This window comes from Castor canadensis, chromosome 9 (assembly GCF_047511655.1).
Source record: "Castor canadensis chromosome 9, mCasCan1.hap1v2, whole genome shotgun sequence".
In the NCBI taxonomy this organism is placed as follows: domain Eukaryota; kingdom Metazoa; phylum Chordata; class Mammalia; order Rodentia; family Castoridae; genus Castor; species Castor canadensis.
In genome coordinates, this window is record NC_133394.1 from 26,736,263 (window position 1) to 26,761,409 (window position 25,147).

At 34.5% G+C, this 25,147-nt stretch overlaps 1 protein-coding gene and 1 pseudogene across 4 annotated transcripts in view; both read left to right on the forward strand.

Annotated features, from left to right (window-relative positions):
- The window catches only part of LOC109677609 (inhibitor of growth protein 2-like), a 148,947-nt pseudogene extending 147,663 nt beyond the window's left edge, over nucleotides 1-1,284 (forward strand).
- The window catches only part of Grid2 (glutamate ionotropic receptor delta type subunit 2), a 1,442,266-nt gene that overhangs the window by 1,044,635 nt on the left and 372,484 nt on the right, over nucleotides 1-25,147 (forward strand). For all 4 annotated transcript variants that reach the window (XM_074041373.1, XM_074041371.1, XM_074041372.1 and 1 more), the window contains one exon: nucleotides 9,971-10,072. In XM_074041373.1, the coding sequence (XP_073897474.1) occupies nucleotides 9,971-10,072 (102 nt within the window). The remainder of the gene's footprint in view (nucleotides 1-9,970; nucleotides 10,073-25,147) is intronic.

A 25,147-nucleotide genomic window follows, 5' to 3' on the forward strand; every position in this document is an offset into this window, starting at 1 on the left:
TCATGCCCAGAAATTCTGATTTAATTGGTAATGTGTATGGCTCTCATATACTTCCATGCTTGGAAACCATGTTCAGATTCTTGGGGCAGGGAGATTATGTCTTAGGAAACTAATCACTAGTTAGCTGAAATTCAAAGAATTAGAGGGAATAATGTACGAGATGACACGGTGAATGGGCGCTGGCTGACCGAGCTGAGGACCTGGGAGGGAGGCGGGCCGGGTGGGGCGTTCATTGGGCCCAGTGGAGTCCGTGTCTGCGGGTGTTTGTTGTGATGTTTTGAATCTCTCCCACTCAGTGAATCAAGGCGGAGACACTGTTGATGGGACGGTCGGGTCGCTGACCCCTGGATCCACGTAGGTTCCGGCCCATGTGTAACTTCTGGGCCCCAAGAGGAAGTGGGTGCGTTGGCTGGGCAATCGCTTGGCGTCCCTTCACCCTGAGGTTCTCCTTCATCAAGTTTTAAGTGATGAGAAATATTAAAGGAAATTGATGATGTCTATGAAAACTATAACTAAGAAGATGATTTAAACCAGAAAAAAAGCCTACAGCAGCATCTCCCAAGAACATTAATCAATAGTCAAGAATTGGGAGATGAAAAAATTCAGATAGTCACACAAATGCTCGATTTGGTGGAAAATCGAGCAAGACAAATGGAGTTACATTCACAGTGTTTCCAGGATCCTGCTGAAAATGAACGAGCTGCAGATAAAGCAAAGATGGATTCTAGTCAACCAGAAAGATCTTCGAGAAGACCCCGCAGCCAAGAAAAACAAACGCTCTAAGGCCAAGCAGGAAAGGGAAGCTTCACCTGTTGAGTTTGCAATAGATCACAACGAACCCACATACTCTTTGTGTAACCAAGTGTCTTATGGGGAAATGATAGGAGGTGACGATGAACAGTATCCGATTGAAAGGTTTCACTTTTCTTGTGTTTCACTTACCTATAAACCAAAGGGGAAATGGTATTACCGAAAGTGCAGGGGAGATAATGAGAAAACAATGGACAAAAGTACTAAAAAGATGAAAAAGGAGAGAAGATCGAGGTAGTAAAGGCCATCTACATTTTAGAGTTATTTCTCTTTTATATAATTCGTTTACTTTCGGGAAATGTTTTACAGTAAAAGCATAAGACTATGCAATAATTTTTAATCATTAGTGTTAATGGTGTATTAAAGGTTGTTGTACTTTGTCTGTGACGTTAATTTTCTGCACTGAATTACCAAATATTTTAAAATCAGGTAGTCTTCAGATCACCCGATGAAAGAAGCAGGGAACAGGGAGAGAGTGGTGTGAACATTATTTCATTTTCACTAACAACTCCACTGCTGGGTTTTTTTGGGGTAAATACAAAAATTTCACTAGCATTTTAGTTTTGTGTGCTTAAAAATATTGAGACATGGTTGGATTTCTCTGAAGGCATCAAATTAACTTGGGTAATTTAAAATATGAGCACTATTCTAACTAGAGCTTCTTTTCCCCTAACCCCATTTATACATACACTTGTTATTCTCTAGACTTCCAGAAATATAAGGAACTAGAAATAAGAATAATTTGGGATTCCAAGTGAGATAATGTGCTCTTATTAGAGTATTTGCTGCTGTTATTTTCCTAAGTAGCATTTTGATACACTGTCCGTAACACATTTGTAAATGCCTTGCTGCTTCAAAATACTCCAGAGAAACTAATACAGAAACCTTAAAGCCACAGAGGTTAACATGAGAAGGGGATCAAGAACCAGCGTAAAGATCAGTTAGAGATGAATCAACTTGGATTGTAACACATGTGTACCTGAAACCAATGCTAGGAATCTCTCTGTATAGCTATCCTTAATTAGCAAAAAACACTTTGTCTTCCTTATTATGCTTATGCCTTCTCTTCAACAAAATTAGAGATAAGGGTAGAACAGGACCTGCCTGGAAGTGAGGGGGGGAGCAGGGGAGAAGGTGGGGGAGGGGGATGGGGGGAGAAATGACCCAAACGATATATGCACATGTGAATAAATGAATAATAAATATTTTTTTTAAAATATATACATTTAATCTAGTGCTTAATAAGGGAGTTGTTTTGTGTTTGTTTTAATTGGGATGGGTAAGAATAGTTAGGATTCCAAAAATGTTGCCATTGGTTTATATTGACAAAATTTGGATTATTTAATATCATGGTTCAAGGCTGAGTAATTTAAAAATGCATCTTGATATTTTCCATGTGACCCTCTGCTGGGATGCTTAGCCACAACCCTGTCAGTGGGAGAAGGGCATATACTACTTTAAATATTGCTGTTATGTCAAACACTTGTTTTAAATAGTTTTGTTAGGAGCTATAGTTCATTCTGTTCCAATCAGTGATTATACATTATTTTAATAACAGTGTATTTATCTTCTTAACCTTGGTATTGGTGCTGTTTGATGTTTTTGTGTTTAATGAACTAATTTCATTATAACAATGCAATTAATAATGTATTTGTAAATTGAATTTCCCAGATTCTACTATTTTAAGGGTAAGAATCTTGATGGTTATATGTCTGTATGTTTGGAGCAATTTTTTATTTTGGGGGGAGGGCAGCAGATTGACTAGTCCTTTAAATCCATGTGTAACATATTTTTTATTCTTTATTTCTTTCTAATCTTATGATCTTGATTCTTTTTGATTAACATGTGGAAAATCCTGTCTGCTTGTTTGGAAAAAAAAAAATTTTTCCCTTTTAAAAAAAAAAAAGAAATGACATGGTGAATATAAATAGTACCAAACCACACACATCCTGAAAGCCATAGAAAAAAATTTGATCTTCTTGAGAACAATGGAAAACTACAAAAAATTTTAAGTAAAGGACATAATATCTAAATCTATGTTTATGTTTGCATTGAAAGCATTGTGAAGATCATAAAAATACTGTGAAGGATGGTGGCAAGGAGATGGACTAAAGTGGATTCAAAAGGTGTCTGTTGTTTGGTTTTGTTTGTTTTATGGAGGTAAAATTGGTAGACATTGAAAATGGGTAGGATGTGAGAGTAAGATTGACTTCTTGGTTTGAGACCATTAAAGTGGGTGGATGGTAGGGGTTAATTATAATCTTGATCTTACAAATATTTAAAATGCCTTTAAGACCTCAACTGAGATTTTGAACAGATAGCAAAATATTAGAAGAGGTCTGGGCTAGAGATTTTAAGTTGTTTAGAAATGAAGACCTAAAGTATAATAGAGATCCTTTACATTAACATTGTCAGTTTCGTACAAATAATTATTTTTCTCATACAGAACACTGTAATAGGTACTGTGATAAGAACAAAGATTATTTGATATGGAGCTCCTGATGTAAAGCGGTTAACTACTGAATAGAGGAAATAGAAAATACAATGATATTTCTAATAGGATTTTAAGATGAACATTCCCTTAAAATGTCTCAAGGTTTAATATAATGAAAATCCAGCATGTCTTATGAGGTTGTAGCCCTTCAGTGCTAAAATATTAGAAAAAATACTATTTTGATCAGAAAGAAATGGAAAACTAATAGATTTAGAGTGAGAGGAATCACCCCAAAGAAACATGAAACTCTTCAAGGATGTGATATGGTTATAGGGCACAGTCTCAGGGAATCTGTATCTTTTTCATTCAGTTCTAACCAGAGAGCTAAACAGATAGAAGAGAATGACAGGAGTTTAAATTCAACACCTTCATCTAGGAGGACCTAGCACGTTCTGAAACACAAACACAAAGTTAGAAACATCTGTGGACAAGGTAGACATCATTCTGGATTCAGAGTCTTTAAGCTTGCATTCTATTTAAACCAAGAAAAATAACAACTTATTTGAGAAAGTGTCTCCAGTTAGCTTTTGCAAAGGAAGCTCATAATATAAGCAATTCCTTACATAATAAGGTTAAGTAGCTGTCTATGACTTTGTGCTCCCTGGGTGTTAGGGCAAGGATGGAGCAATCTTGCCTGGATGTTGAAATTACTTGGAAAGGCTTAAAAGATACTAAAAACTAAGTTCCACCCTTAGAGACTCTGATATAATTGTTTGGATGAGACATCAGAATTTTTTAAAGTTTTCCAGTTTATTCTAATATACAGTTAATGCTAAGCACCACAGCTTTAGAAGCATGCTTTTTCCCTGAAATTAAAAGGGAAACAATATTATTCTCCAAGGAGGAGACAAAGCAATGAACAAAAGAATTCTGATATACAGGAAATAGTCCCTACAGCCTCATGAGGAAGTTATTTTTACTATTTGCATTTTGGGAGAGCAGTGCTGGGGTTTGAACTCAGGGCCTCATGCTTGCTAGGCAGATGCTCTACGACTTAAGCCACACCCTCAACCCTTTTTTGCTTTAGCTATTTCTGACATAGGGTCTCACATTTATGGCCAGACTAGCCTGCACTGTGATCCTCCTATTTATGCTTCCAATGTGGCTATAATGACAGCCCACATACTGAATGACAAGTATGTGCCACAGCACCCAGCATATTTGTTGTGATGGGGCTCTCACACTTTTTGCCTGGGCTGTCCTCTAACCATGATCTTCTTAATCTCTGCCTCTCAAGTAGCTAGGATTACAGGTATAAGCCTCTGTGTCTAACTACTATTCCTATTTGAGATGTGAAAAAAAGTGAGACCTAATAGCTCACACCCATTAACTGTAAGGGTGGGTGTTTGAACCTAAGTAGTCTAGCTCTGGAGCTTCTAAGGTGAACTGCTAAGATATATCATCTCTAAGTACAGTATAATGTTAGTTGTACACCAAGAAGAATTATAAAAGAAGGCAAATTTTATCATATTGATAAAATATTATTAAAGTATTAACTGAGCCTAGTTACTATGATTTATATGTATACATATATATATATCTTCCTTGTTTATACTGTTCATTTGTAGGAATCAGCTAACAAGTTCATCTTGTTATATAGTATAAAAGCTTTTGTTTTTCAATAGCAATGATTGAGACATAAGCAGTCAGATCATGTGAGTTTCTTCCCTCTGGTTTTCAAAGACATTTTCTCCTGAAGGAAACTCAAGTGCTAAAGGTATTCCCCATAATCTAAAGAAGGACCACTACTTCGTGATAATGACCAAACTGTAGGGATAAAAATCTTAGGCGCATATAATCATCCTCTAGGGAAAAGATTTTTACAAATTGAACCTCTTTTACAAATAGAAAATACCATAAAGGAAATTATTATTGAAAGGATTACTGACACACTGCATTCCTATGCATGTCTAAGCAGAAAACATTCCAATTTAGCTTATAAAGCATGTACCTGAGTCAGCCTGCTGTGTGTATTTTTTCTTACACATTCTATCCCATTACAGAAGTAGTATTTATCCAATAAATGTTACACATTTCCAAATAGCTAACTTTCAAGCTGATTTGCCCATACCTTGTTGTTTCTCTTTTGGTTTGAAGGCTGAGGAAGTAAGTAAATGAGACATAGTGGCTGGTAGCACACAGCACTCTGTGCAGTGGATATTTTGTGTCCTAAAGCTGGAGCTTTGGTAGTGTAACCAAATTTCGTTTGTTCCATGAGTACAAAGCTAATAAAGTCTGAGCATTGCATTCCATATTCAGTTAAGAACTCTCTTGACTCCTGTTATTAAAGTCTACAAACTATTGAGCGTAAAATTAAAGTTGAGCAGCTCAGCTGTTTTTGACATCTAACACTGCCTGAAAAATAGTGATGTAAACCTCCAGAGTCAAGTCATCCCTTACAGCCTATGGCAAATGAAAAGTGAAAACATTGAGGAGACAAGAGTCAATATATAAAATTTGATCATTAGTATACATAGTGTTCAGAGCATGTTCCTGTGTGCATGCAAATACATCAACCAGTTTGTTGAACACAGGATATTACATTGATTTTAAAAGAAAGTTACGAGATTATTATCGCCAAAGTTCCAATGAAGGAAATAATTACAGCAATAAGCATTTTAAAGGTTTTAAAATGACTTTAGGCACTAACCAGAAAATATTATAGGAAATCTATATACTGCAATTGAAATAATATAGAATTTCTCCTTATTTCTTTAACTTTTCTAAATGTTCTCTAGACTTCCAGGCCATGAAAGAAAGTAAATCTTGTTTTGCCATCAGCAGTGGGACTTTCTGTAAATTTTATGTGCTGCAGGGGCTACTTTTATTATTTTCTATATAAAAAGAACTCTGCTGAATAGATAGTATGAGATTGTGTGTGAATTATCCTTATCAGTTTTTGGTTTCATTGTTAAAAAACTAGAAAAAGCAAAAATACAACCAAACAAAACCCAGCCTTCTTCATACAGCCAGAGAAGTCAAGTTAATGAGATTTCAAACAATGAAATCAGAGAAGTTGTTAGATAAGCCTCATCATGCTTGAACTTAAGTGAAATTCTTCTAGGTTTGCATAAACACTGTACCTGTCAGTCTTACTATGCTGCAAGGAACATTAGCTGTTGTAGATACTAATTCAATTTGAATCTATGTGAACCTAACTCATTTTTATTGCTTATTGTTGAAAGGAGTTATGACAATCAAACAAAAATCTTGAAGTGAATGTCAAGGAGATGAGTGGGTATGAACAGAAATTAAGGGATCTTAACACTTGAGAAATTCTTCAAAAGGATGGGGATAATCACCACGTCCCCTAGAGTGTTGCTATTGTTTATTTCCTCATTCATCTTTGTTATACATTTTGAGAAAGAACTTAAGGCCTTAGGATAAATGAAATGTGGTTGACGTTTATTTTTAGTAAAATTGACTCCCACAAAACAGAGTTCCAAAAACATTTTTTGAGTTTCTCATGTCCACTTCATTTTCCCATCAATTTCCTTTATCCAAACCCTCTTGATTATGTATGTTGGCAAATGATAACACAGTAGAAAGAACACCACCTTTCAATCTTTAGTCTCCACTTCTGTAAAATGAAGATAAGAATGGTGCCTTCCTCAAAGTGTTGTTTTGAGAATTAAGGGAGATAATATAAGTAGTGCCCTTTGATAACTGGCACATGATATATGGTATGTAGTTGTTGGAGCAATTGTCATAAGATGATAATGACAGTGATGGTGATTTTATCCTCTTCAATTCTATTGTTGAAATGTGAATTCAGTAGGCATTAACAATTCTGAGTCTCAATCTCCTTCACTATAAAATAGAAATCTCTTCCTTACTATCTTAACTCAATCGTATCTATGAAAAGGATTCATAAGGTATAAATCAAAACTGCCTTAGAAAAATAAATCTGGGCTTTAAGCAGAACTAGTTTAAATCCTAATTTTTTCTCTTTGTAGATATGTGACCTTAATTTAGACCTTACTTCCCTTGCCTGTAAAATAATAATGGTAGTAGGACCTTCTCCTGAAGTTATTGTGAGGCTTAAATATATAAACATAACATATAATGACTCAGTGTATAGCAGACACATAGAAAGTATATAAAACATTTTCAGTAGAATTCAATATTGAAAATCAGTATTGTTTTAAATTCTTAATGATATGTTACACCCCATTGTGATATGAGTGGACATACTTTATTCTAGCTTTCCAGAGAATCTGTATCCTAAGCATTCTGTACCCTACAATCCAGTCCTTAAGCATCTTAGTTCTTGATATCCACTGCTAATATTTAGGAAGCATGTCACTTGATGGTGAGGAGGGGAGAACTCAGGTACAAGGAATTTACCAGTCCTAAAATCCATACTGTTGCTGTTAAAAGACAGAACAACCTTCCAAGTGCTACAAAATAAACAAACAAATAAATAAATAAAAGTACAAATAAAAGGATTACAGAAATGTGAAAAATCATCATATAGGAAAGAACTGTTGCCTCATAACGTGAGAAAGAATCTGACCCAATATAAAAATACAAAAATGAAAATGAGAACACTGGGGATGTATCTCAGCAAAAACAAAAATGAAAATGGAAGAAATATCATAGCAACACAAACAATGTTCAAGTTCCTCCTACTCTACCTGCTCCAAATCCTTTTTTGTTGTTATTTTAAATTCGTGAATGCCAGAGAGATTTAGAATTTATAAGCTGTTGACAATATTTAGCTATATTTATAGTAAGGCATGACTTCGAAAAAAAAGCTAGTAATTAAATATTTTAAGTGCCTCTTCAGAACACTGTTGAAACATAGTACTCTGCCAGTTTCATTGCTAATCCAGCAGTAAATATTTTGACTCCTCAGTATATCAAAATGCCATGGTCAAGTTGGTGCTGGTAGGTGTCAATTATTTAGAGAAATTGACAATAGGTTCATCAAACTTTAAAAAATAACTCCAATCCCTGTGTTTGCTTTCTTTGCTCTTTCATCTTAGACAAAATAATCATGAATAAGATTCTGTCCTAAAAAGATATTTATTAAGCTTATAATTCAGTAATATAGCACAATGGAAATTTAGGTCTTCACTGGATGTCATTAATGTCATTTTTTTCACCAATATTATTTGGTCTAGGAACATAAACTCCTCTTGAAGTAGTTAGAAAAAGTGTATCTCAAGGAATATAATTGAGGATAGACTTTGGTTGACCTCAGAAAAGAACAAAATCTCAGAAGATTTCATGAGGTTTTAAATTTGGCAAGAGGACTACAATCTCTGATAATTAGACTTTCATCACATTTGAATTTGCTAATTGGATCTAAGTTCTAATTAGACTTTTTATGTAACTAAGAATGACATATTATTGCATGAATTTAATGTGCTTTTACAGTTGAAACCAACAATTAGCAGCCTTTTCCAAATTATTTTAATAAGAGAAAAACCTGGCTTTCTTGTTGATATTGTGACAGCTCCTTTTAATGTATTATGAACATGTTAGTTTTCTAAATTGAACACTTTTGAGGGAAATCACATGGAAACTTGAGTTTTAATGGGAAGCACCTAAATCACTTGTTTGTAGGAGAGAGACTTCCCAATGGGTTGATGACTTCGGGAGTCACAAAATAAATGTCATTTAATGAAATAAATCACAGATATCAGGAGGAACAGGCACAAACAACCAGGTGTCATTATAATAATTTAGTTACTCAAAATAGCCTCCAAATATGAAATATGACTAAAGCTCTGACACATTTTTAAACTGTGCACATACACAATGATTGCCAATGTGGAAGCTCATGGAATTGGCACCAAGGTTTATAGCACATTTTCCTTCACAAAATGTATTCTACAATACTCTCTTGGCAGTTTTGCTCCTTGAATGGTTATGTGTTAACCCAAGTCACACCATCTTTCCTTTCCTTTATTTCTGATTCAGACTCATCACTTTTTATCCCACTGAAATTTGAGGGCACTCATTTTAAACTGGTTACCTTTAGATTTGGATATAAAGAGAGATAAGAACTAAGTAAGGGCATAAAATTCTGCCACTACTTTAGACAGTGAAGTGTTGAAGCCTGGCAAGGCTTTAAGGGAAAGACTGCTGCCAAAATATTCCAAGCAAATTGATAGCACTGACAAATTACGTTGTTTTATGTACTGTGAATTCTTTGAAAACAACAAATCTGCATGCATATTTTTTTCCTTCTGTAAAGGCAGTTGTTCCTCTAACCACATTAAAATATTTTAATCATTCTTTTCCCCGGTAAAAGCAGTGTGGGATCAAATTAAAACATTAAAGCTATAAGAAAATTTAACTTGTGCAGTAATTGATATATTAGAGTAGACATTATGCTAGAATTACATGCACTATTATTTTTCCAATTAGTGCATTACTGTGACTGAGTTATTGGTGTATATAACTCCTCATTAAGTCAAATGTCCTCATTGGATTTCCTAAAGCATGTTGGGCTCTGTCATATGCCATATGATGATATTTAAAAGCAGGAAATGGCATTTCTGACTGCCTCATTTGCTATTAAAAAAGAAAATCTGTGTGGGACCCTTTCTGTACCAATTATTCCATGAGCTATTACACAGTTCTCTGGAAGGTCTGTGCAGAGGTCACTGGACTGTTCTTTAGCAAAAACGTGACCAAAATTCTCTTACCTTTCAGCTTGGGTGCTGGAATCCTGTCACAGGTCTGAATGGGTCACTGACTGACAAGAAACTGGAGAATAACATGCGTGGAGTAGTTCTACGTGTGGTGACTGTTCTGGTAAGTCCATCTGAGCCTTGCACTATGGGTTTCTAGAGGTTCCTTTATCCTTCATTCCTTTATGTCTTATTAACTGATGCCATAATTTAAAAAGAGCTTTTTGCAAATCCTGACTATGTTTTCTAAGATAGTTTTGATGTCCACATTTTTTAGCCTTCGATTTAGATGGAGCAGGATCAGATTTCTACTGGCTTTTTTTAAAATTGTGGTGCTGTTTTCAGAAGCTCCCTTAACATTTTAAGTCTCATTTCCATCCTCCTACAGCTTTCTACAGACTATGAAGTAGAGGCATCCCTCCAGCATATTTCTCACTGAAACTATAGCACGCACAAATGAAAAACAGTGACAAATAAACTTGATACATTTGGTACATTCAGTACATTTAGTAATAATAAAATATTCTTAGACTAAGGCAGTACTCTTCTAACAAGAACCTAGATCAAAGGAAAGATATTCAATGTTTAATAGATATTTATTGAGTACCAACTGTTTTCTAAGCTTAGTGTTGATTACTGAGACTATTAGCAAATAAAATAGGCAGATATGACTCTGTCTTTATGGATCTTACCATGTAGTGATTCTGTAAATAAGATTATACTTGTGAAATATTTGTTACAATTCCATTTACTTATTGAAACTCAATAAATGCAAACTATTGTCATTATTTTATGAATTATTATTTTCTCTACTAATAATGATAAACAATAATAGGAACATTCATGTTAAGCAGTAAAATACTCAAATGACTACTGTACAAATAGCCATAAAACATGAAGATATGCACTCTTCCCTGCTATTCCAACATGTTTAAACTTGTGCTGCCTTAGAGTATGTTTTAAAACTTAATAGTCCATAGCAGCTAACTTTATTTTTCCTTACAAAAGGCAATTTGCTTTTAAATTTGAAAAGGATCCCAGATAAGCTAAATTAACTGAGGAATTACTAAATGGGAAAAGCAGTCTTTTTGATGTGTTGATGATACTTAGATGTTCATCAAGGTGGTAACCAATGGTTGCCCTTTATATCTTGTTTGATATAAATGAAATAGATCTAAACATATTTTCATTTTTCACAAAAAGTATCTGTGCATTTTCTCTGAAAAAGGAAACTAAAGTGAGTTGGCTGGTCCCTCTTTTTGGCTTCTTGTACTTTATTCCTAGTTGTTTTAATAATGGTTTCATTTTTTTGATAATACTTTATGAGTAGTTTGCAGCTTAATGTGAAAGTGCTTCTGTATGTACCTAAGAGTATAGATATGCACAGACATTAAAGTGCAGAAAACTATTGTCTCTTTTCTAGTGACTATTATGGAAACACCAGTGACAGCTACAATAAAAGATAATGTAATTCTTTGTTTTCTTTGAAGAAACAAGGTTTTAAGGCAAGCTAACATTCTATTGTTAGGCAAATATTTACTTAGAACTAACTATGTGATTTGACAATGGATTTACAAGGTAAATGATACATAGATTCTATCCTTACATTAAACAAAATGGCTCAGGTTTATGAAGTACTTAAAGGGTATCCATCACCCTACTGAGTCCTTTATGAACGTCATCTCATCAGTCCTCACAGTATTCCCAAATAAACTGAGATTACCTTAATCCCCAGAATATGAAAGAATAAACTGAGTGATCCAGAAGTTGGAAAACAATAATGAGTAAGGTTACAAAGATAGGAAGGAAGACCAGAGCTAGAATTCAAATCCAGAAAGCCTTGACTGCAGACCTCTTAACTTCTCCCTCAATGCAACATTATCTCTCTCCACTTCTACTGTGAAAAGTGAGAACTGAGGTATGGATAGGCTTTTATTTGACTTGAGAATTGGAAATGTTTAACTCAGAGTGAGGCAAAAATGAGTTTTACTGGGAAAGCTCCATAAGGCCCATTATTTTAAATTCATTTCCAAGCTGAACAAAATGATTGATATTTTGTTCATGAAATGGTATTGCTTCCCACAGTGTTAATGCCTCCATACCCCAGGTTCACCTTCATGCCTCATAATGGTCTCTGTTTCCTGCAAGCTCAGCCATGCAGAAATGTTGAATATGGTTAGTGAGGGAACCTATGGAAACTTCACTCTGTTTTGCACAAATCTTCTGCAATGGATGTATCGTTGAGTGAAAGGTTGTCACATTTATTATATTTTTACAATATACAGACATTGTATTTAATAATCTTGGATACTTTCTGATTCTTTTACCAGAATGGAAAACGATACTGTTCATACTCATCCCTAAATACACCTCTACAGTTCTAACTCTGTTTTATGTTCATGCAAGCTTCTTTCCCTCAACTCACCCAGCAACTACAATCTTGAGGTTTTACTCTATTACCCCGGAACTGGAATTAGTTATATTGACTTGATCTGACCACCTAATCACTACTTTCTTTTAGTCCAAAGACTGATCTTCAACACTTTTCAAAAGAAAGAAAGAGAAAGGCCCATGTGTAAATCCCCTAGAGAAGGTCTCTAAGCATTTGTGCTATGATAAGTGTATTCTAGTCTCAGCTCCACCCATCCCTGTTTTATTACTTAGGAAATTTATGCTATCAGTTATTTAGTTATTGATAAAATTGATTTCCCTCACCTAAGTTTTGAAACCTTGATCTTATTATTATTAATGACTTTTCCTTGACTTGACAGAAATAATCTAATATATGTCTTAAGCCAAATCATTCAACACTATATTGCTTGTGACCTTAGGAACAAATAACTGGTATATTCAAACAGTTCATTAAGGAGAATCATAAATAAAAGAATTATTAACAGAAATGTAAATATGGTTAAAGGAATCAACAAGGGCTGTTGAAACACCATGGACCAGGTGCACAGGAAGCCTGAGTTCCATGAAGACTGATGGGCCCTGCAGTAAAAGCAGCATTACCAGACTTGGCAATGACCAGAGTCAAGGTAAAGAGACCACTCATGTTAGCTGTGAACATTGGTACAGGAGGAGAATGGAGAAGCAGAATCACTGTCAAAACCACAAAAAGAGAGAAAGAAACTGGAATAGAGGATATTCCAGTCTCACTTGTCCTGCCTTTCCATCTTTTTCCATTTTCTCCACTTACAAAAGTAACTGGAAGTCAGAAGGCAAAAGAACCCAAGTCGTGAAGACTATGAAGGCTTGCCTCACAGGATGCAGAGTGGGTCTGGAAGGGAAACAGGGAAACACCAGCATCAGCACCTACATTTGATAGGAACTGATAAATGGTATGTCCTTATACAACCTTACAAGAGATACAATAATTAGACAGATTTGAAAAGGACAAAGAAGAGTTAACTAAGTTTCCATGTCCTTATCGCTAACAAAAGTTGGAGTTAGATTTTAAGCTTAGAGATCCCACTTACAGAGGCCATGTCTTCTGAATCAAAATGAACTCAAGTTTCATTTAAATAAAATACAGTGTGACTATTGAGATATGAGGTTGCATGTTGTTAGATTGGTGACTTAGAATGATGTCACACTTAGATAACTTTATTTTAGGCCATAACTAAAGCCACAGAAATTTTTTTTAGAAATGTATACAGATGCTTATAGCTTGGTGTTTCTGTTAGTCCCTTTGCTTCCATAATTTGCTGACTGATATTACTGAAAATCATTTAAGGATTATTTTTTTCATTTAGCTTCTTGAGTTGTACTAGTATAGGTAGACAATTATGTCATTCAATTTTTTTCATGATAATTTGCAAAAACGGCTATTAGAAACATCATTGAGTTATTAATATAATCCAAGTACTTACAAAAATAAAATACAAAGTTGTCAAAAAGGAATTAAAAAGTATGAGAAGCTATGTTGTAAGAAGTACAAGATATCCAAGAAAGACAAACTAGTATTTGAAGGAACTTACTGATCACTAATTCTTATTTGCCTAATTTGGATGAGCTCAGAACAGATACATGGCATCACTTGTGAAACATGCATTCACTCATAAAATCATTTGACAAGTACTCATTGAGGACCTTCTAAATGATTTGGACACACAATAGAGATAAATATCCTTGCTACAGGAAGTTTCATTCTGGCTGAACATTTTCTAAAACTCTTAAAATGTTCTTAGAAAAAAAAACACACAGTACTATTGTCCTACATTAAATACACAATTATAGCATGTTCCTCTTTCTAAATTACCTTAAAATAATTCAATAACCTCATCCAAATATATGACCAGAAGTTTATGTAAAGCTGTGATAATGATTTTCCTATATTTTATGAATTAAAATAAAACTTTTCATATTTTAACATCATTGAAATGAGAATAAATCTTTCAATTATTGTTTGCAAATATAGTTGGCAGCATCTTCATTTTCAAGCAATTGTGCATCATATCAAAAATTGTTTTAGATTAAATAATACATGATATTTTTACAAAGTTAAGTTAATGGATATTCGGTTAAATACAAAAACACTAGACAAGAAGCCATTATAAAGAGAAAGACAATTTTAAAGAATATCTTCACAAGAAAAGAAGTAAGAGCAGGAAATGAAGCCAATTGAAAAAAATAGTGCAGTAATAGCAATGAAAACAAATATTTTTCAAACTAAAATTGTTGTTGTAGTCATGGAAGGATAAAAGTAGGAAATACACAAAGACAGCTTATAGTAACAAATATCACACAAAGCAAAATTCAAGCCATAGATTGAGAGTAGGTAGGTTTCCCTGAACAGCTTGCCATAAGAAGAATTATTCACCAGGCTGCAGCAGACAGCTGCCTACTGAGTTATCATTTTTTTCCTAAAAGTTTCCATTATTAGTCTCCCTTCTTGAAATTATTTCAACAGGCCTTATTTCCCTGTGAAAATTCACATGTTGTCTGCTGTCCGAAAGATTGGAAAACATTATTATGTAGCACATTCTGAATTGTTGACCTTGACTCAAAACTTACTTATTGAGCATATATATTTAAGCTAAGCATTGTGCTGAAATCAAGAAAGGCAAAGATAAATAGGATAGTTTAGAAAGAGAAAGAGACAATTCAAATGAGTACAAGGCAGATGTCAGTCTTTTTATAATCTAATTTTAGAAATAACTTCTAGTGGCATCCATTATGTTTGACTTCATGGGTGTAGGGGAAAATTTTATTTCTCATTTCACTGTGTGTTTTACTCAGACCTATTTGTAAGTCTTTTTCTCATATATTTGTATTTCATAATTTAATATTTAATATTTATATTTGATAATGATTCTTGAACTCTTCCATTAAATTCAATCTACTCTGGAGGTGGAAATTATTAGCATTGTACTTTGAGATCAGCCAGGCCAGAAAGTCAGAGACCCCCATCTTGACCATTAAAAAGCTGGGTTATCCCAACTACACTGAGAAGGTAAACAAGAGAATCGCCATCTGGGCTGGCCCAGGCATAAATGGCAAGACTCTATTTGAAAAACAGCAAAAGCAAAAGTGGTGAGGGCTGTGCCTGAAGTGGTAAAACACATGCCTAACAAGCCTAAGGCCCTCATCTCAAACATCAGTACCACCAAAAGAAAAACAGACACAACATTGGTTAGTTGGTTTTCACATACAATGCCTGGCATGTAGAAGCAACTTAGTAAATATTTTGTTGTTATTCAAAAATTACAATATTCTATAAAGCACAAAATTCAACAGATTACAATATTCTAATAACCTGAAAATGGGTCTGTGTGTATGCCTGTATGAAGGGGAAGGGAAGGAAAGGAATAAAGAAAAACCTCTAAATCTAGTTACAGAAAAAGAAGCGGCAGGTCAGAGGATCATGCCAGAATAGATGGATGGTATTAAGATTCCTAATTCTAATCCAGGTGTAGTAGTGAACTCCTATAGTCCTGGGAGGGAGGATGCTGAGGCAGCAGGATCAAGAGTTCCAGGCTAACCTGGGCAAGGCTCAAAAACTTCTTTTCTAGTTCTTTGATTTCCACCTACTATGTCCAAATTTCCAAGAAAAATGGCAAAAGATATCCTACACTGACAGGTATTCTTCATTTCAGTATGGCATGTCATTCCTGAATTTTTTTCTCTTATATGTTGGGTAACTAAATCAGATAATTCAGATGGCATGTTGGGGCTGTTTTATCTGTTTTATTTACATCTTGAACAAATGTTAAGGCATCTGCTTCTCACTGTTTTCCTCTGGAAACACCAGCTGCCAAATCACCTTAGCGAAGGCCATTGCTCCTCACTCAGCCCAAGTGACTGAAAAGCTCAATCTCTTCTAATTTTTGTAGTGTTCTAAGGTATTTAGAAATTTCTTCCCCTACTCATGTAAGTGAGGGAAGTAGAAGTGAATGCTTGGCATCCTCAGGTAACCATGTCTTAATGTATTCCAACTCAAATTTGGCACCCTACTTAGTGTTGCCATAGTGACTCCTTAGCTTCCCATCCATCCACTGATACGTTCAATGCAGTATCATTTATCATCCTTTCTATGAGAGGCATAATGCTAGGTCTAGGGATGCAAAAGTAAACCAAATAGACATGGCCATCTGTCAAAGGACATGTTATCTGTTGGGGAAAACCAACAACATTCGAAACAGTCACTAATAAATAGCTAGACTGGAGCGGTCAGAAAATATTTCCCTGAGAGAACTGTTTGAGCTATCTCTGTCAAAATATGAAGGAACTTTATGTATTTCTTAGATGTTTCCCCAAAAAAAAAATTTAGAGGATGGAAAATGAAGACTAAAATCCATATTATATTAAAGTCCAACATGAGCAGAAATATAATCAGGTAGAATTCATATGTCTTTTGCCCAAATATCTTATAAATTTTATAGTTTTGACCAACTGCTTAATATTTTATGTTTAGCTTCAGTATGTAAATATAGAGTACTAAGAATTATTTTCTATTTTCAAAAAAATCAGGGCTACTAAATTTTTTGACATAATTGATCCTAGGAAATGACTCAACCTATTCATTATGCATCAAAATAGCTATGAGCTTTTAATGTAAAAAATTAACATTTTTATTTTCAAATCTCAAGAATCATTCAGGTCATGAAAAACAAGTCCACATTTTGTGAGAAATTACAAATGACACAGAGTTATGTTGTATTTTTGGTCTTTGAGGCAATTAAAATTTGGCCTTCACTTTTAATGTTTTCATTTGTATGTGGTCTGATATTTCATAATTCATTTTTGCTATATTTTTGGGAAACAGGTATTCATACAACAGTCAGTTTAATTGTTAAAGGGCATACCAGCCAAACAGTTTGTAAAATCTTATCATAAAAAAAGCTTTCACAAAAAAGAGCTGGTGGAGTGACTCAAGGTGTAGGACCTGAGTGCAAATCCTAGTACCATTAAAAAAAAAAAAAAAGAAGGAAGAAAACCACCTCTTCTCTTGGTTTATTCCTCTTCAGAAATTTTAAGCATTTGTCCAGCTTATAATAATAAATTTGTATACCAAATACAGGAATATTTGTAATTTTTTTTATTATGAGGGTCATTATGATAGATATATAAGTACCAGATTTTCAATTTGTATAAATACAAGAAAGTATACAAGAAAGGTTTTAAATATATATATATATGTAATTAAATATATACACAAATAATATAAATAAATGATTAAATAATATAGTTATATATGAGTATATATAGTTATATATGTGTGTATTTATATATATATACATATATATGTATATTTATATAAGTATAAAGTCCAACAATATACTTAGTTTCTTCTTAGTACATCTTTTGGCAAAAGAATAATATGTGTGTTTTTATTCAAGGTGTTTCAACATTAATTTTTTCATTTGAAGTATTTCAACCTATTTTATTACTCTTTCTCCACCTCATCTCCTGTCCTCAATACATACTAAGAAATATTTGGCATATACTGGTAAGAGCACTGGACATGCAATCAAAAGGTGCTAGTTTTATTCCCAGCTGTTCTGAATAACAGATTCTTGAGTTTATAGAGCTAAGAAGCTATTCTGAACACCAATTTTCCTACCTGTAAAAGAAGAATAATAAAACTGACAATGGAGAGTGATTATGAGATTAAGTGGATAGAAAGTGTAACCTTAAGTAACAAAGTACACAGTGTTTATAAATAAAGGATCATTTTCTTTGTAGTAAAACCATGATGTGGAAATTAGAGAAAAGAAAAAAAATGAATGTGAGTGATCATGAAAGTATAATTAGTGAATGTCATCAAATCTCAGATTTTTGTGGGACATTATCTGGAGGATTCAAAGGCAGACATACAAATATCATCTGCAGAATCATAAGTCACTGTTGCCTCAAGTTCAAAACCTGCTAATGAGCACCCCAGCAGCTCTCCTGCCATTGAAGTGGTGCTTCTTATAGGAAAAATAAACAGAAAACACTAATACCCCAAAAAAGCATCACAAAACATGATCTTCAACATTTCAGAAAGTTTGCATGTCAATTACATTGTCTCAAATGAATTGTGTTTGGTTCCAGGCTAGCTTTAAATGGGCTCTTTATGTTAATACATAATTTTTAAAATGCCACTAGTAATTACCCTGAAATGTCATTGTCCTTAAGTTATTTTGCTAGACATTGTGTAAGTTTTTCTTACTTGGAAATCATTGGCATTTCTTACCCCCACCCAGAGGTTTTTCTCAGTCTCAGGTGTTAGCCTCTGGAACCTGGAGGCAACATTGGGGTAGGAAGAGTAAGTTTGACAAAAGTTTCCACTGGGAAAGTCCTCACCGCAAAATGATTGGAGGGGGTTGACAACAAGAACTGTGAATCCACACCATAATGAGCTACTTTTCAAATTCACTATGGTACCTATTATCAAAAGGAGATATACCAAGTGTTGACAAGAATGTAGAGAAATTGGCACACTTAGACGTTGCTTGTAGTTTCTACAGTAACATGTGAAGAGGACTCTTTTGGAAGAGTTAATAATGTAAGTTTGGTTTGAGCCTCCAGGCAAGAATGATAACTCTGGCTGAGGAAATTTCCTGTTGATAATATAGAAAGTGAACTCAAAAGTTACAAAAAACTTGTTAAGCACCATGCCACAATACCACAATGGAAGTGCAGTGGAAAATGTGATTAAGAGCACAGATCCTGGAGCAGATCCACTTCTAGGGTGACATGGTAAGGAGTTTCAGTGATTCACTCCCTGGCAAAATAAGCAAAGATGGCACGAAAGAATAAAAAAAAAATCAAAACAAGAACTATAACACTGCAAAGTCTATGGAAATCTTTGCAAATCATTTATCTGATAAGGGACTTACATAAAAGAACTATTACAGTTCAATTTTTAAAATTGTATAAAAAGAAACTAATTGAAAATGGGCAAAGGGTCATTCTCAACCTTTCTTCCTGACATGACTTACTTTTACCCTTGAAAGTGCCTCTATTCTAATAAACTTTACTATATTTTCATTCTTACCCTAGAGATGACTCACTTCCAGTCTATTGAAAGTATATTCTTTTCCTAATAAACTTTGCTCTTTTTTCACACCACACACATAAAATGGGGAAAGGATCTGGACAGTTCTCCAAAGCTGATACATGAATGGTCAATAAGAATGTGAAAAGATTCTCAGTACAATTAACCATGATTGAACTGTGAATCCACACCATAATAAGCTGCCTTTCAAATTCACTAGGGCGCTTATTATCAAAAGAAGATATACCAAGTGTTGACAAGAATGTGGAGAAATTGGCACCTTAGACATTGGTTGTAGGAGTGTAAAATGACGCAGCCACTTCAAAGAATAGTCTAGCAGTTCCTTCAATAGTTAAACATGGAGTTAGTATATGATCCAGAAATTCCACTCTAGAAAAAGCCTTAAGAAAGATGAAAGCACTTCCCTATACAAAATCTTGAACAGCATTATAGATGAAAGCCAAAAATGGAGACATCCCAAATGTCTATCAACTGATGAATTGATACATAAAATGTGTTATATCCTAAAAAGAAATTTTGTTTGGCAGTCAAATGAAATGACATGGAACAACCTGGAGAAACCTTGAAAATATTCTAAGTGAAAGAAGCCAGTCTCAATGGATTACATGTAATATGATTCCATTTTTATGGAATCTATGATTGCTTAGGGCTGGAGAAGATTAGGGAATTAGGAGAAGACAGCTAATGGGAGCAGGATTTCTTTTGAGGATAATAATGTTCTGAAACTGATTGAAAGGATGGTTGCACAGATCTGTGAACCTACTAAGGCCATTATATTGACACTTTGATCAGGTGAGTTATACAGTATGTAAATTATATCTGAATAGAGCTCTTTACAAAAATAGAATACTGACCCCTGGAACCATACTACCTATGTTTAAATAGCCAGATCTTCCACCTGTGAATTTAGATCAAGTATCTAAACTGTCTATGACTTTTTTCCTATAAAATGGAAATATACTATCTACCTCATAAAGCTGTAATGAATATTAATGGAACATGCAAAGAACAAGATAGAACTCTAACAGAGGCTTGCACATAGGAAGTGCTATATATATTAGTTGTATATTATATTATATTATTTTTATGATCTCTTGTTATGCACAGTGTTAAGAAATACAAAAAAAGACATCTAAGTCATGTATATGTCAGTTTCAAGGCTTTAAGGATGAATCATTAACTCATTTTGAAAGATGTGTAGGGATTTTCAATGCATAGTTAAAAAGGAAGGGATATCCAGAAATGTAAAGAACATATGCAAAAGTATATAGATAAAGTATTCTATAAAGAATTGAAAGTATCTTAATGTAAATTGAAATATTATCTGAGGGAAGTGAAATTGAAATATAGGAAATTTCTGTGTGTAAGATAATCTCTTTTACAAACTCTTTTAGAGATGTGTCAATAAAAAATCTGTCTGTGAATATGAAGGCACATTATAAAATGTAGATATTACTTATCAACAAGTTGAAAATATCATTGTTACAACTCTGATTTACCCTCAAATTTAGGCCAAATGCTGCTTATTTTTGTTACTGAGACTTTATCTCTGTATAATGTACACATATTTTGTTCTGTTTCTGCTGATTGTACACATCCTATGTGAGAGAAAAAGGGAAATGTAATTTTTATAAACTGATACTTGAGGAAAAATGGCCTATACAAATGATGTAATTTATAGCAACACTGGAATGTGTTCACTTCAGTGTTGACTGAATAAAATCATCATGAGAACTGATGCATGACAAAGCTTGACAATTGTCCATTCTTTTATCTCACACCAATTCTTGAGATGATAGCTGTCATGCAGACATGTGTTAGTACTGATATTGCTCATAAGGTAATTGTGCATGACTCTATGCTTTACCTCTTAGATGCTGAAACCTGGGTTCTCATTCTAAATAATAAAAAAATATTTCAGAGACATGTTATATAATTTACTTCTGAAAAAAATAGATTTACTTCTTTTCTCTAGAAGTTTAGAAAGAGATTGACAGTCATTTATAAATCCAAAGATGTAAAAACAGTAAGTGTATTGTCTTCTATAACTTCTGCTATATTCTAGCCAATTACAGGAACTATATTATATCTTGCTCTCAGAAATGCAATGTACCATGGCATCTGAAAGAACCTAATATTAAGGTGACTTCAAAGTTTTAAGCTATCTTTTGGTAATGCAAGAGTGTCAGCATAGCTGCAACAACACTACATAAAATTCCTCAGCAGTAAACATGAGTATAAGTTATCACACCTAGAGGGATGTTGCTGGGATAACTTCTCAGAGCTACAAAGGAATGTATTAAGGGATTAGTAACTACTAAAGCTTTTATATAACATTGCCAACTAACTTGCTAATAAATATTATTCTTGGCATTTTAATATCTCTGATCTTTACTAGTTTTCAAGATTAATTTTTTTGCATTTTGTTAAGATGGCTGAAACTTAACTATTAAGTGACTTTTTCAAGTTATATATTTGCTACCAATAATCCTTATTTGTGTAATTCTTCCCTGGTTGTGATAGAGTAACAAGCACTAGTCTAAATTTCTGTAATACATACAAAGTTGAGCAAAATATAGGAAAAGTTTTTCAGTCATTAGCCTGCACTAAGCAATGAACTTCGATTCCTAAAAAGTTAAAATCAAGAACAGATTCCAATCCTTACCCCAGCATCCTTGGCGTTGGTAGTTTCAACAATGGAAGTACAGAGGTTCATGAATTGTGACATTCAACCGAGGATCAGAAGTTTAAATCAAAATCTGAGCTACTGAAAAAATAGGGTTGGAGATTCTGGATGCAGCGACAGGTTCTGAGAGACTTAGAGGAATAGTATGGTGAACAAAGGCCTTCTAGCAGATGAAGTCCCTCAGGTAGCAGCCTTCAGAAGGGGTGGCAGGTTGTGCTAGGGTGTCTCTGGGTGAGTGTTTTTTAGTTTCCTTTCTGGTGATATAATGATAGGGGAGGCCATAAGAATTGTGTTCCAACTCTTTGTCACATAAGGGAATATCAGAGAAAGGAAAAAGGAGAAAATATAAGGGAAAAGGAGAAGGTCAGAAAGACTTTGGTTTTCCTTTATTTATTTTTGTTTGCTTTGTGGTGCTGGGGAACAAATCCAGGCCCTCACCCTTGCACATACTCGTCAATCGCACGGCCACTCAGTTATATTCCAGACCCTAGTTCTCTTTCAGTTCAAAGCACTTACATACTAAAGAGCCATACTTTGGGGTATTGCTTTCTGAGTCCCAACACTGTGCAGGAAAATAGTTCAAGAAACTTGGTTGAGCAGTATGCCATCTTTGAATAAAGACATTCTAGCCAGGCACCAGTGGCTCACTTGGGAGGCTGAGGTCAGAAAGATCATGGTTCAAAGCCAGCCCGGGCACAGTTCACATCTTCAAAATGACCAGAGTGAAATGGACTGGAAGTGTGGCTCAAGCGGTAGAGCACCTGCTTTGCAAGCACAAAGCCCTGAATTCAAACCCCAGTCCTACCAAAAGCAAGAGAGAGAGAGAAATTCTACAAAGAGTAACAGGAGGCAGACAGATTCCCAGCTCCCACATGATGTAGAGTCCTTTGAGAATGGTTTCACTGATGGAATGTGGGACAAGTCTGTTGTTCCAACTCCTAAAAAGGACATGTGAAAAGTATCTGTTTATCTTTGAGTATGTAGTAATTAGCACATATTTCATAAGAAAACATACATAGTTATAAAGTTCAAAATTCCCTTATGCTTTACCAATTCAGGGTTTTAAATGTTGCCTTGACTCCTCAAAATGTCCAGCTTTTCATTAAGAACTCACTTGTTCATCTGCCACTCTGAGTTCCAAAACCACGTTTTGTGGTTGTTTTATAGCTGACATAAATTAGTATGGGTTAAACAGATGTCAAAAAAAAGTCACAGAAAGTTTTCCTTGTCAGTGTAAAATAACAATTCTCCTTTAAAGGACATAAGAAATAGTTTATTATGAAGCAAATATGAGTGACTGTTGCATGGGAGCTCAGATACAAGTAATCCACAATAGCATGTTCTGAAGTAGAAAAGGTTACATGGAAACTTTTATAGCCAAAGAACAAAGAAAGTCATAAGTCAGTACATTCAACAGATATGTTGGTGGGCTGCAGTAAAGCTGGGAAACCTTTTCTATAGGCTTCAGATAGCAATCTTATAGGAATCTTATCTTTAGGGGTGGTGGAGGCACATGGTCTGCTAGGCTTTGCTTTATGTTCAGAGAGGTTTACTTAATAGCCATAGAAGGTTAGGCCAGATAGAAAGGTAAAAAGTAAATGGCTATTTTTTTCTAAAGGGCCTAAAACATCCTAAGATAATTTCAACTCTAGATAAGCAATATTCCTTCTCTCCTCCATCGCTGATGTTCTACTCAGTGGAGAAAGTCTGCAGGATCTTTAATACACATGTGGCTTCTTGGGAGACCTTCAGCATCACATTTACATCTTAGAAATCTCCCAGACAGGAGAGGAGAGCAGCCTTGAAATTATAAGATAATAACTGGGCTTCAGTTTGCAAGAGAAAATTAACCTTGACAAAACTTGTATAATTTTCCAGTCCCTCTCAAAAGGCCAGTCTCAGATGGCAGACTTACCAATCAGAAAGCCAGTCCCTAAGTGAGACTTGGACTCTTTCAAAAGCACAGTAACAGGTTTTGACAAGTACAAGAACATTTATCAAATCACTATCCATTGCACTAAATGGTACTCTGGGGTGGCCTGAAATGAGAAGTGATACCTCCGGAAAGCATCCAATCTGGGAATAGTTTACTCATCTCTCAGCTTCTACTATTAAAATTCAGCTACCTCTGGGGAGGAAGGAGATAGTCAAGTGGAAAACCACCATACTGCATGGAGGTCCCAGAAATGGAAAACTTGGTCAAGGAAAGGAAGGCAAATGAACACTTTTTCAGAATACATCCCTTGGGTTTTTTAATGATCAGTTGAAATACAAAGAGGTTTGGGCTTTAGTGTGTTGTTTCACAGCATCTTCATGCAAGCTGTCTAGCTTTTAACCTGGAAACAAAAAGTCCATCATGTTCAAACTAAATTTGTGATTCTTGCATGTTCAAAATCTTTCACAAGGAATTTCAAGTGTTCTAGTTGGTGACTGCATGAGCAAAAGCGTTTCACATTTATAAGAGGATTTTTTTCCCCCTTTTCTATGTTTGGAGTTTTTCTTCCTTTCTCTTTTATTTTTTGAACATTGAGAGTAGCCTGATTTTTGAATTGGGAAAATGAAATGTTCAGGCTAATTTTTCCCCCATTGATTCTTATGTAATGTGCTCTGCGGTTCAATTAAAAATAAAAACCTGCTATGTTTTTCAGAGCCAAATATAATCTCCAACACTATGGTCAATAAAACACTCAAGAAAATGAAGTATTGAGTCTGAATGGTTTGAAGTCCATGGGGGAATAAAGAATCAACCAATTAGCATTTGAAAGCAAGGTCTTTTGCTTTTTTAAAAGTCAAGGAGAATTTAAAAAAAAAGTGATCACCTATCAAGAACAAAGGGTTTGAAAAAATATCCCACCTTTGTTTGATGAGTCCTTTTAAAATTTTAAGAATGACCTTGCTCATCAACCCCAAGAACCAAGATGTGTTTTAATGTATGCAATGTCACAATTTGGGGACATTTGTAAAGTATATGTTGAGGAATACAAGAATAAGTAGAACCAAACCTCAGT